Raw genomic sequence first — 13515 nt, forward strand, 5'->3', positions numbered from 1 at the left:
ATTCTGACCCTGACCCGTCAGGGCGTGGAGAAACTATTCATCTAGTTGCAGGTTTAACTTGTCAGTGAGATGCAGCAGATGCAGATGTGATGAAGCGGGAGCATGGAATCATTTAGATTCTGCCAGGCAAAATAAGTACATACAATAGCATACCCATCATTAATACTTGGGAACTTGTGCAGCCGCATGTACATTGTTGTTCTGCTTGTGGTAAAAAAAAAAATTCTAGTATTCTAACATCCCACTTTGAAAAAGCAGGTGTTTTGTGTGTGTCTCTAAAGATCTCCCAGAAAGCCCGGCACTACAAATTGAATTTATATTAAGTATTAACGACATAGAATTGCAGCACAGATCATCGAACTGCAGCATTTTGGCACAGCTGTTCGTCAACCAATAGCAGTGCAGCCTCCACACAAGAGCCTTAGTAGCTGTTTCTGTGTTAGTTCCAAGTGTTTCAACTTATACAATGAAGAGTGGAAGATTATATCACTGTGTGAATCATGTAGAAGGCTGTGTTTACTCATCCATACACAATATTTATTCATTATATGGCATTTGCCAATGTGTGGCAGTTATGTTTGCCTCGTATCTGACATGATCTTTCATGATGGTCTTCTGATGTCTTTTTCAGTAATGTGCAGGTATGTTGCATCCATAAGCACAACAACCTCTTAAAAGACAGTAAAAGACTTTTTATGATTCATTAATTTAAGGCTGCAAAACCATAAGAAAACCCTGAGCAAGATCTAATTTGAATTAATTTAACTCACGTCGTCCTGTTTCTTATATTTACGATTTTTGTCTTTCTCGTCACCTCTCAGCTCAAGCGATTTCTGGACACTGAGGTGCTACTCCACGAAGTCAGCAGGCTGCTGGATTCTCCAAGAGCAGAGGATCTTGTTTGATCGAGGCATCTTTATATGCAGCAATAGAAAAACGGCAGTTAAGATTTAACTCGAGGCTCACTCAGCACTGACTCGACTAAAGTGTTTCTAGCTGCTGCTGAAAGCATTTTTCCTGAGAAAAACTGAAGATATGGGAGTCACTGTACTTATTAGCTATGGAAGTGTCTAACAAATGTTAATCTCATAATAATGAAGACTATTTTCTACAGGTGATTGCACTTTCGAATTGTACACTGTACCGTATACCATGATATTACTGAGTTTTCTTTTCTTTTGCAGTTTGCAACTGTTTTTTTTCTTTCTTTTCTTTGAGTATAAATGTTAAGAACAACAGGTACATAATGCATCATGAAAATAATATTTTTGTCAGTACTCAGATCATGTTCTTACACCAAACCACTTGAAATCTCATGTGTATGTACTGTAGCACTGCCAGTCTTTAGGCTTGCCAAAATTGCTTTTATTTTTGCTGACATCGGGATGAAAATAACCTTCGACATATTTTTTTTTGTGTGACATGGGAAGGTTGGGAAAATGAGATTTATAAAGATGTAAATATTAAAGATATTAACACAGAATCTGGTTCATTACATATGTATTCATTTGTTTCATTTAGATTTATTTCAAATTGAACTGAATGAGTTGAATGCCATGTACAGTACAGTTGGATCACATATCATACCCCTACATCTAAACAGCCGAACGGACAAAATTCAAAGGCATTTCAAGGGAAATGCACATTTGAACCTTCTCTAGATCAATGTATAGAGACCCTTAATTCCAGCAACAATAGCGACTGGGACCGTATGACTTGATGATCATTTAGCAGATTGTGGGGTGTCATTCATAATGCATCTTGGGATGTATTGTTCCCTTTCACCTATTGGATTTGGGCCATGATATAGACAAGTCACCCTGGCAGTCGAGGTTGTTACTAAGGATCCATGATACTTGACTTTACTGTCATTGATATTTCCATATTTTTCTACTTATTTTTTTATCAAATGTTGATCTTGATATCAATATATGTATGTATGTTTTCCAACTAATTGCAGAGAACTTAAAGCTTCTTCTATAGTGGAATTATCATATGATTACAGCTTCTCTTGCCGAGGACACGTTAGCCAGAGAAGAAACCACAAAACTGCCTTCAACTAAAACATTTCCGACAACAGCCAACAACCAAGACAAATCTGACTTCATGTGCCTGTCAGTATTCATTTTGGACTGCTATTTCATTTTGTCAACTGATATCAATGATGTGTCAGTATGATTGTTTATCCCTAATTGGTGTTGTCTAAGATTATGGTTTGATGGTTTGATTTGTGGTTTGATCCCTGGCTCACCCTCTCTGACAATATGCTCAGTTCATAGAAAACGTTGTGCTGCATGACTGTGTTGATAAGTAAATGTGACCTTTAGTGAGAAGTACTTTGGGTGGTCAACAAGAAAAGCACTGCATAAATACAGCCCTTTTAGTCTTTGCTGTACAACCAACCAGACGTCTCTGATTTTGTTTGCGTTTGTTGGGACAAATCTGCCGCTGGTGTTGTTCAATCGCCAAGTCAGCCCACTGCAAATTTACGAGAGGAAGAGAGTAGTGATGAAAGTCATTAAAAGCTTTCACACTGTTCAACATCTCCAGAGTCAAAGGAACAGCCAGAACACTGCTTCCTTTTCAAATAAAAGTCTGACAACAGTCACTGATTTCCGGTGTTCCTCTTCTGAAATTCCAGATTTGTGACTTTTACTTAATTATCAACATTTAACCTAAAATAACCTTTGTTAATTATTATGTTTCATTTATGCTGTTTATCAGCTGTGTCTTTATTCAAATCATGTACAAAGGAAAAGTACAAACTGCGCACGCTTCATAGCTCCCAGATTCTCTTTGAACCTTCACATTGATTGCCTCAACCTATTAAACTTCATTCTATTATTTGAAGAGAGAACCAAACTATGGCATGCTCAAAGGAGGTGAACTTTCAATACAAAAAAAGAGAGGCTTCTTGAAATGTTTCTTAAGTTCAAAGCTTTCTCCCACTCAAAAGGGCATTTTTAATTCCATGTATTTTCAACCAAGAAGGTGGATGCTAATAACTTTGGATTCTGAAGTACAGATTCATATCTTTAAATCATGAACTATGTCTGCATCGCAATTGTAAAAGAAACCTCTGAGAAATACATGTATTGAACTTCAGGTTAAAAAGGAAAATGATATAGAGAATGTGTTTTTAAATAGAAGGTGCAACTATGCTGTTATTACCAAATGCTGCAGCTTTCAGCACAAATATTTATAATGTTATACAGTTATCAGGAACCAACCTGCTGCATTTAGCAATAGGATGTGGTACACACTTTAAACTGTATGGTGCCCTCGCTCTCGCCTGCTCAGTGAGCCTTTGTGTTTCAGCTCCCTCCCAGGTGACATCTTTATATTTAATTGAAGAGTAATTACTCTCACTCGACACATCATGGTGCGCTTTGAAAGCACCTGAGAGAAAGGATGCACCTCCCTCAGCAGCCGCATCCTCTCTGCCTCCATCTCTCCTCCAGGATCAGGGCCCCACAGAGCCTGCTGGCCCTGGTGGCTGGAAGACCAATCACATCCTCTGTGCTGCTTATTTAGCAAAAAGTGGGATGTTTTTCCCACCTTCTGCAAAAAAAATTCACCCAAGACCCTCCACTGAGGATTGTGGCATTTCCATGTATTGACGTTTGGCTCGTGGTTCATACATTTGTTATTCTATGCTCTGGACTTCAAAGAGAATGAAAGAGGGCCTATTATGCTAATTGGGTCCTGTTCTGTTAAACGCAATCAAGGCCTCCCGCATTAATCCTTTACTAAATACTTACTGGCTTCTGAAATGCTTTTTTTCCAGAGGAGGAGAGACTGCTGCTCTGAATCCTGACAGGGTTGTTTGTTTGAGAGTCGTTTTAGCACATGTAAATAAAAGATAATAAGTAGCAGTAAATAAAATGTCTCATTTGAAATCTTGAAGTAAAACAGTCTCGTGTCAGTGTTTGTAGTAGGCTTAAATTGACACTGATTTGGTGAAAGCTTTGAGTTTTTTGTTCTTTTCTGTCAATTTTGTCTCTTTTTGCTGAAAGAGAGAGTCTCTTTAGACCACGCCGAGGAGTCTGACCTCGTTCTCAGATCTGTTGTTCACTGCGGTCCACAATGCATTTGTAACATATTCACAGTTTTCCCATGAGAGAAGGGAAAAGAGAGGAAAAATACGATAGCGATTCCCAGTGATACCTTTTTTTTTCCATTCACATAAATACTATTGTTACTTGCCGTGGATGTCTGAAGATTAGACTACAGTGGAAACACTTCTGGCGCCTCCTTTACACACTGTGGGGATCTCAGATTCTAGTCCGATTGTACATATACAAAACCAAGAGAGCCAATGCAATAGGTGCTTTGATTTCAAAATAGTGTTTTATGCTGTTTTATCATTTTCAAGTTCCACATACGGTACATTTTTTAATATGTAAGAAATGGAATTTGTTGAATTATTTAAGAGTGAGGAATCACTGAATATTCTTCCCATCATGTGTGCATGCTATAAAAAGAATAGAGGGGAGGCTGAACTATAGTCATGCCGCACCACATTAGCTTAACTGCATGCAGAACTTAAAATAATCTATTTTATTTGAAAGCTTCTTTGTTAGCTTTTATATAAACGCTCTGACATACAATTAACATATACAAAATACATTTGTTTACTGGGTTGATACATTGAACGGTGAGAGGACATAATTCCTCCAACATAAATGATTAAGTGTGAGTTGAGAATGTGCTGTTACTTTAAACAATGAATTAATCTCATGTTCCTTAAACGGAAGGATTTTACAATACCTACAGTGAATTGGGCTTTTTGTACATAAAAGCAATTGCTTTGCAAATGAACCAAATGCCCCTGGGCTTCCTCTTTAATCTTGCAGCTCGACACACACACACACACACACACACACACATGCACTAAACTACAGTAAGTGAAATTTACTGCGATGAAAAGGCAGTGCATCTTGTAACCTCAGATCTGCAGAACAATGTAATGGTTACGCATCAGTCTTGTTTTGTTTTTGTTTTTTTAAACACATCAGCAATAAGCAAATGCACAGAAATTCTTCAGGAGAAAAAAAATCCTTTTGCAACTTGAAAATGTGTTTTGCTGAAACACATGAAAGCTGTAAGTTATTTGCTGAAGAAGGAGAATCCACATGTGCGGGTAATTTGCTCCGTACCTTATTTTTCCACGAAGAACAAGAAAAGCTTTCACGTGTCCAGATTCCTGACTGAACTTCAAACAACAGAGTGTGGTTAATGTGTTTGGAAATACATTACCATGTATTATTGGTCAGTATTCATGAGTTTATATGGAAGTTTGTATTATTGTTGGCACAGGCTCTGTGATGATGTCCTTGATAACTATATAATTAGAATTGGCATGTTGCACTCCTTATTCAAACATGATTAATCAGTGGTCCGCTGTTAACTTGAAAGGAAATATTAGATCCTGACTAAACTTTGATGAAATCCAGAGTTACATGGAAGAGATTTGGGTCAACTAATGAGAACAGAGCATCCCACATTGCAAGTCCATTTGGGAGGGAGATGATTTGCATGAATGCAAATACTTCTGGAGTTAATTGCGTGATTCGGCATTCCCTGAGTTTTGTTACTTTTGTGGATGTGTTCTTTTACAACTGGACCTTGCCAGTGGGCAAAGTGAGCACATCTCGCTGATGGCAAGTCGGGGCGTCGTACACTTTTTTATTTTAGAGAGCACTGTAAAAATTCATGGCAATGCTTCTACATGAGTTGGGTGGCTGTTTACAAATCAAGATTAGCATAGCCTGTATTTCTACACAGAAATGATGACATTTGAAACATACATCAACAGCATTTTTTCTAACACTCTGATTTAATTTAATTGGTGCTCTCAGTCCTGCAAACAAATACAGAGCAGAACTGCCAATAGAGACCACCACACCTCCCCTTGTGTTAAGGCAAACATCTGCACAGCCCTAAATTCAGGATGGATGGCTACACATGCTGATTAGGAATACATAAAGATGAATATATTACAGTGTGTTATAATGCCTGCTGAGTTTAGAACTGTTCATCGCCTGCTTATGGATATATTTAGAGAAGACGTCTCAATCACATCTACAATGCATGGAGTGTTATCAGCCAACTACTACCTCTTAGTAAAGCAGTTCTGATTGCTCCATAGGTTTAACAATGACAACAAGAAATGCTTAAAAATGGCCTCATCTAATGACAGCTACATCAGAGTGTGTCATGAATAATTTATACTTGTGTGTGTGTACTGCTTATAAATACTAAAATAGGAGAGTTAAAGCAAAGTCTTGTGCAACACAATTGTTAACTAGTTTAACAAGGTCAAGGGTTAAAAGCAGAGGTTTTAAAGTTTACCTCTTTTATAACTGAGGTAATTGTGAATCCTCTTTGAGAATATTAATCACTGTATACCTAAGCATGAATCAGCAGCCCACCTTTAAAACCTGCTTTGGCTGCACAGTAATCAAAGCAACCCACCTCCCTCCTCATCCCCACTTACTGACAGAATGGTGTTCTCTAATTAACCATGCAGAACAGGAGAAGAACACATGTTAATTTAATGTAACAAAAATGTTGATTTTCATGCACTCTCCTTTTCAAATATTTATGGGCTAGACTTGAATTTGAAGATGCATCAAAGACTCACAGGGTATGCAAATGTGTCTGCCTTACCCCCCAACAAGTTGGACTGTCTTTTAGCTCTTCACGCGGGCTTCATGCACAACCATCTGAGCTACAAAGAGGAAGCCATTACAGTCACATCTGTAAAAATAGTAGTCTATCTAGCACTGACTGGCACCTGCTCGACTGCACAATCATCTAGAACTGTGCAGATTAAAGTCTGGGAATAAATAGTTAAACAAATGAGCAATGAGTCATTTCTTTTCTTTCAGGCACACTCCAAACTGTTGTTTAAAAAATAACATCAATGTAATCCAAAGTGCTTGGTTTTCTTCAGAGGCAAATTGAACATGTGGTACGCTCAAGGCCATTAAAAGGTAGTTTAAAGGAGTATGACATGTGCCTTAAAAATCACAAAGACGAGGCCCATACATGCGCTTTATTGTTGTCTCATTTCCAGTTATCGGATTTTTGCAGGACGGAGGACACCTGCGTGCACTTCCCCCGGTGTCCAAAGGGTGGCGTATGAGGCACGTCGAACACAGTCCGGACGGTGGAAGAAATGCCCGCACGTTAAAGTGGCTGTAGTCGCATGCAGACAGCACACGGCAATCATCATGCATGGATCTGAAAATGATCATGTTAGATTTTTGTAGAATTATTCATATTTTCAACATAAGCGACAAAAGTGTTGGGCAAAGCTGTCCGCTGTTATAGGTGCTGTGCGTCAGATTGTTCGGTTCAATCTCTTGTCGTGCTCAAGTTCAAAGTTTCTGCAGAAGTAGACCAAAAGTTAGTAAAGGTAAGTGACTTTCTTTCTTTCCTTCTTTTGATTTTTTTTCTCCTTCAAGCAACTGTCAGCAGGCAACTGCACCATCTCAGATACCCCACACACTATATAGCCTACCTATAGATCTATATATATATATATATATATATATAGGCTATATATATAGATATATCTATATATCTATATAGATATATAGCCTATATATCTATATATATATATAAATGAGTCGTGACCTGCAATAAAAGACAAATGTTTGCGTTGCACGCGGAGGACTGGGATGGTGCTTTTGGTGGTGTGTTTTACTTCACCTGGAACAGAAAGAAACGGAAAGTCGGGCGCTCTGGAGTCTGAGACGATGCTGTGTTGTGGTCTAGTTGTGTGTTCTCTTTCTCTCTGCCACTCTGTGGCTCTCTTCTCACTCTCTTCCCCTCTCTGTCGTTCTTTCTCGCATCCTCCTCCCTCTTTCAGCTCTGTGACACTGCCGTTAACAATCAGAATTTCCTCCAGCTGTCGCCTCTCTTTGTAAGTAACTTTCTGTATTCTTTAATGTGTTATTCGTGGCATGCTGATCACGGACTTGATGTCCCCCTTTTTCTGCCTAATGCTGCAGCTGATTTATAGATTACAACTGTTCTGTCAGTTGTCTCACTCTTCTTGTGGCTTCTTTTCTGATATGTGTGCGGTTGTGTTGAAATTTCTTTAGTTTGACATATGTGGGCCTCCTCCTCCTCGGTGCCCTGCTGATAATCTAAAACATATGTCCATTGGAGACAGATAAATGCCGCTTTGTAAAACCTTTCTGTTGACGCAAATGATCGCAACCTGTGGGCTGCGTGGGTCAGCCGTTGGAGCTATACTTTAATTTCAGATGTAAAATTTTCTTTTCTCGGAATTTTTTTTTTAAATTTCATCAATGTAATCAGTCTACATCATGTTGAACGAATCTACGTGCGATGAGACACATTGATATTTTAGCTGCAGCTTGCTTAAAACAAAGGAAAACACACAAAAAACTGCAAACATTTCTTTCTTTTTTTTTCAATTTGCCCCAATTGGAATTACACACCAATAAATGTTTCTTTCCAAAAATCGATCTGTCAGTTGAAGCCGCTTGATTCTGAAATTAGCCTCTCATTTTTTTTCAAAGATCCCTTTAAATGAAATGATCCACTCATCCAGCAATGAATATGTGCCATGACGATGTAATTGAGACGCCTTGCGTGAAAAGACGATTTTATGAGTTGATTCATGTGATCATCTATCAAAACAATTATTTTAAAATCGAGACAAAAGTTGACATGCACAATGTGAGATCCGGTCACCATGAAATTGGCAATTATCTATAGAGGACGGCGTGTAAATCAAAACTTCTTGCTTCTTATGACATAAACGGAATCTAAAGTGGCTTTGGATTTATCTCTCTTGTTTTTTTTTTTCAAGGGCTGATTTAATCCATGCAAATAAATCCTGCCGTTTCACACAAGTGTCATCTGATCTCTGAACTCTTCAGCCTCTTTGCTCACCTGCTCCCGTGATCTCACAGTAACTGACTACATGTTCCTCTAGGAAGAAAAATGGGATTCTGGAAATATTTGCACTCGGGGCTCGAGAGGTCGACGCTGCTCCAGAAACATATATTTAAGAAAAAAAAAAGAAAAGAAAAGAAAAAAGTGGAAGGAAAAGAGCAGCATCTCGTGAAAAGAAAGTCGCCCCTGACTTGGCCGTTGCTTTCGTCGCCTGCAGATGCTCATTTTGCTTTTTAAACATACTTAAAAGCAGGCAGAAACAATCATCCACCCTGTCTTCACTTATTTCACATCTCTTCTTTTCTGTCCCTCCCTCCCTCCCTCCCTCGCATCTCTTGTCTGGGAGGAGGAGGGGGCGGGGGTGGTGTGTGTGTGTGTGTGGGGGGGAGTCCTGCCTCTTTGCCTTCCTCAGATCAATGCCCTGGCCACTCACTTTCTGATGTTGCACGACGGGAAATGCTTTGAATACTTGCGACATGGCTGCGCGCATTGATTGCCAAGATTGACAGCAGCTCTGCCCCTAGTCTTCTCTTGTCTGACTGTGTGAGAGAGGGAGATAAAGAGCAGATAGTCGAACAACAAAAGGTACTTGTAGTTTTGGACAGACGAACTTCAGAGAGTCTACGGGATCCCCTCCTATATGGCCCCGTGTGAGCAGAGTCAAGTTTTCGCTCAACAGATAGCCCAGTGATCATTTTCTCCAAAGTGTAGTCGAGTCGAGTGTAGTGTTGTTCGCGCACGGGAAAGGACGCACAGTTGTCTTCTCCACGGCTCACATCATCAAGGTAAAGCCCACGTTTTCTGTACTTTTCAACGTTGTCCTGATATTTCCACCTTGTGTTTCAGCGCTGAATCCTAAAAGTCGAGCGAGCTGTCACTGAAGCGTCCCGCGTGCCTTGCTTAGGAACTGTTTGACTGATTGAAAGAGTACGTTAAGCGTAACGACCCGGGGTGGCAGTTTTTTTTTTTTTTTTTTGTCACGACGACCGTGAGTGTCAAACTTTAATTATTGCGGCTGTGTGATGCGTCGCTTTCACCAAAACAAGTCGAGCACACGCGAGACGAGAGAGGCGCGTTACGTGTTTGGCTCGGGTTCACCCAACAAACCAGTAAGTCAGCGCTGTTTTCACCATCCAACTTGATCACAACTAAACTCCACAACAGGCCGAACCTAATTTTAAAGGTTTGAGAGCATCTTTTTTTTTGTTTGTTTTCTTCTTCTTTGTTTATTTCAGGAGCGCGAAGCCGCGCGAGCGGACGCGGGCTGCGCAGGGTAAACTGCCGCATTAAACCAACCCGGACCGCTGTCATCAGGAACATTTTCACTGACAAAAGTGGCGGTTCTTGATCAGCTTTTAAATGTTGAAAGATTTGGCGGAGGCTTCGCGTCTGTGTTTACATGTCCCGTAACTTTACTCTGCTGGCGGCAGTTTCGCTTCTGTCCACACAGCGGTACCATTCATTGACCATTACGCGCGCCCCGGTAGGTTTCGTGTCTCAGCGTATGAGGTGAGCAAGTTTATTTCAAGCTTTCGCTCATGTCTTTTACACGATCCCTGACTCTTTGGCCTTAAACTGTTACTGTCGTCTGTACGTCTCCCTCTCTCTCTCTTTCTTTCTTTTTTGTTGTTGTTTAGGACCGAAACCTAGACTTTCTTCAAGCCGCGCAGCTCGGGAATTTGCTCTTCCTCAACTTTCACGGGGGTCGGGGGAATTGACCTCTTAAGAATGCACAAGTCATAAATTAAATACAACAATCGCAAGGCTTGTCCATTTAGAGTAGACGTGCTGGAGCGGTTTCCCATCTAAGCCGAACGCTCTGTAGCTCGGCTCTGCCGGCCTGAGCAGGCAGAAGTTCTCCAGCTTAAAGTGCACGTGCTTTTTATTTAAAATCATTTTCTATCACTTGTTGCCTCCACGCCACCCCCCTCCCCCCGGCAAGTCATTACATGAAATGAACAACCAGGGGCCGATTTAGCCTTAAAAAAAATTGTAAAAAATTTTGAACACAAAGAAAACTCATATTTTCTACGCCTGTTTTTTAGGAAATACATTTTTTTTAACGTTATAAATATATGATATATAGGCCTATATATGTAAGGAAATACATATTTTCCCCCAGCTTGGAGGATTAGTTACAATATCAGTGAAAGAGAGAGGTTATAAGCAGTGTGTGTGTGTGTGTGTGTGTGTAGCGCAGAAACGGCCCCTCATTTTAACATGTTTGTCGAAATAGGACACACTCCCTGCATGTGTACAAAAAGCAACCCTCCAAAACAGCTGCGGGACTTTTAGCAATATCTTAACAAGAGCAGAGTCGGGTCTGAAGAGTGTAAACTTTTTTTTTTCTTTTCAAACCGAATTGAGCTCTCCCTTTCTTTCTCGAACCCCCAGCACGTGCGTGTTTTTTTTTTTTTTTTTACCACACCTGTGGCTAATTAATGAGCCTGTCACCATCTCCCGCGCTCTCTTTCCTCAAACCCCCCTAAACGCAGCTCTCCTGTGTGAAAAGTCTGTGACTGAGGTAAAGTTTTTTTTTTTTTTTTTTGTCCTCCTGGCATTTTGTTGTGAACTCTCACTGTGGCTGTTAACGAAGCTCTCCTCATAAGGTAAGGCGGTTCTGGAGACCAAACGCAAAGTCTAAATGGCACATTTATAATTAGACTGCCCATTCAGCACATTGTCCTGATTGCTATACAGGGACACTCGGCTCTGTGTCTGTAAGAGTTTGTCTCTGACGGCTTGTGCAGCTCAGCGTGGCGCACACCAGAAGAGCGAGAGAGGAAAGAGTGAAAAGCGGCATTCGTCCTCAGCCCATTGATGCCCACCCAGCTTGGCTTTTATGGCAAATTTCTCACTTTTTTTTTCTTCTTTTTTTTCGCACAAGAGAACCGCCGGCATCTGAATGAATCACCTTCTTTCTTTTAAACACCCGTATAGCAATTTGTGCATTTCAATAATCAGAGAAATGGGAAGTGTAGTAACTTGTGTGATTTAAAAAATAATAATAAAAAAAATAAAATTTCCCCTCAAATAATTTTCTCAGTTTTATTAATGTAGCCCGGGAAGGTTAATTGTAACTACAGCCGACCTGAGTATTAAGCAAAATTAGTTAGAATTAGTTGGACCTTTGTGATGCAAATGGAGAGCAATAGTGTCATATTTACCACTCGTCACTCCGACCTGCCACGCACATTTTCTGTATCTACAAGGACTAATCTGCGGGTGGATGTCGGGGTGACTTGAGCTCTTTGCAAGACTGAGCATTAAGAGCCGTTTACGCTGATGTGCCAGTGAGATTTTAGGACTTTCATTATGGCATGAAGGCAGAAAGCCACCTGGGTCTCTTGTCTAAACACACCATGTTCTCTGTTCAAGTACATTGTATCCAGTAATGCAACAGCAACTTTGTTGCTGTGTTAACCCCCCCCCCCCCCCCCCCCCCCCCAATAATTCTCCTGCCATCAGAGCTTTTTGATATTTGTTTTACTGGGTGGTGGAGAAATTACAAGTAAGAAGTCCATCTTAAAAATGTCACCTACTGAATTTGCTTGTACTCCTTTTTAACTGTCCTCATCATCTGCAGGTAGGATCTGCTTAAAGCTCTTGAGGCAGCAATTCGTGGGCTCAAAGTAAAGACATGAGACAGAGTGAAAGGAATGTGGAGAAAGAAAGCTGCCTTATGTGTGATACTGCGTCAACATTTTCTTTGTGTCTTGCTGGCGTATTGGCACAGGATCATGAACGGTTGATGATTTTTACACAGAAGTTGAATGTGGGCTATTTTTTTTTTTCATTTGTTATTTTTACTGCAAGTTTGACATGACTCCAAAGAGAAAAAGGCTGATTAGCTGTATCAATGGTGATCAAGAAGTGTTATTTTAATTCACTGCTTGAAAAAAAGATCAGCAGTTATTTATCATTAAGCCACGCAATGATGCAAATGAAAGTGCTGGTGTGTGTAGGTTTCGTTTTATGGCCTTGCCCGTCTGCTGACAGTTAGACACAGAGAGGATGCTTCTGCCAAACAGAATTTGATATTACAACCGCTTTCACTCATGATAAGCTGCTCTCACTCTTGGAGAAGGAATGAAAAAAACATGCTTATATCGTCGTTATTCCCCAGGAAGGATAACAAAAATGGCAATGGGTTGTCAAGTACAGATAAATCAGTGATCCAAAAATAATCTATTTAGTTTGTTTTTTAATCCATAAAAGTTAGTCTTAATGAAGCTGCACCACTTTTTCTGCTTCTTGATATTTTTTCCTTCCTCTATATTCTTGTAAAAAATGTCTTTGTGTTGTTGTGGTGTGTGTGTGTGAGACAGAGAGACCCTTTACGCCTTGGCATGTGTTTATGCATGAGCTATACTTTCCATCTTCGAGATATTTTGCCAAAAGTCTCTCCACTCTTGACATGGATAAACACTGCTGTTTTTGTTAAAATTTTATTTTATAACGTCAAAAATCCAAAAAGCCACTATGTCTCTCCTAAACAAATAGGCTGAGATGTTGCACAATGTCTTATCTTTTCATATGTATTGTGCTTTGTAGAAAGACAGCTGTTTGCAGGGCACT

General features: G+C 40.0%; 2 protein-coding genes across 6 annotated transcripts in view; both read left to right on the forward strand.

Annotated features, from left to right (window-relative positions):
• The window catches only part of plekha7b (pleckstrin homology domain containing, family A member 7b), an 81252-nt gene extending 78863 nt beyond the window's left edge, over positions 1-2389 (forward strand). The window contains exon 29 of the mRNA XM_075459958.1: positions 822-2389. Coding sequence (XP_075316073.1) covers positions 822-844 — 23 coding nt within the window. The 3' untranslated portion in view covers positions 845-2389. The remainder of the gene's footprint in view (positions 1-821) is intronic.
• A 6976-nt stretch (positions 2390-9365) lies between these two features.
• Positions 9366-13515, forward strand: part of sox6 (SRY-box transcription factor 6) — a 130587-nt gene continuing 126437 nt past the window's right edge. For 4 of the 5 annotated variants that reach the window (XM_075459976.1, XM_075460010.1, XM_075459990.1 and 1 more), the window contains exon 1: positions 9366-9722. The gene's annotated coding sequence lies outside the window, so the exon portion shown is untranslated. Of the gene's footprint in view, positions 9723-9975; positions 10047-13515 lie in introns of those variants that run through there. The other variant, XM_075459982.1, reaches the window with a different exon arrangement.

This window comes from Odontesthes bonariensis, chromosome 1 (assembly GCF_027942865.1).
Source record: "Odontesthes bonariensis isolate fOdoBon6 chromosome 1, fOdoBon6.hap1, whole genome shotgun sequence".
Classification (NCBI taxonomy): domain Eukaryota; kingdom Metazoa; phylum Chordata; class Actinopteri; order Atheriniformes; family Atherinopsidae; genus Odontesthes; species Odontesthes bonariensis.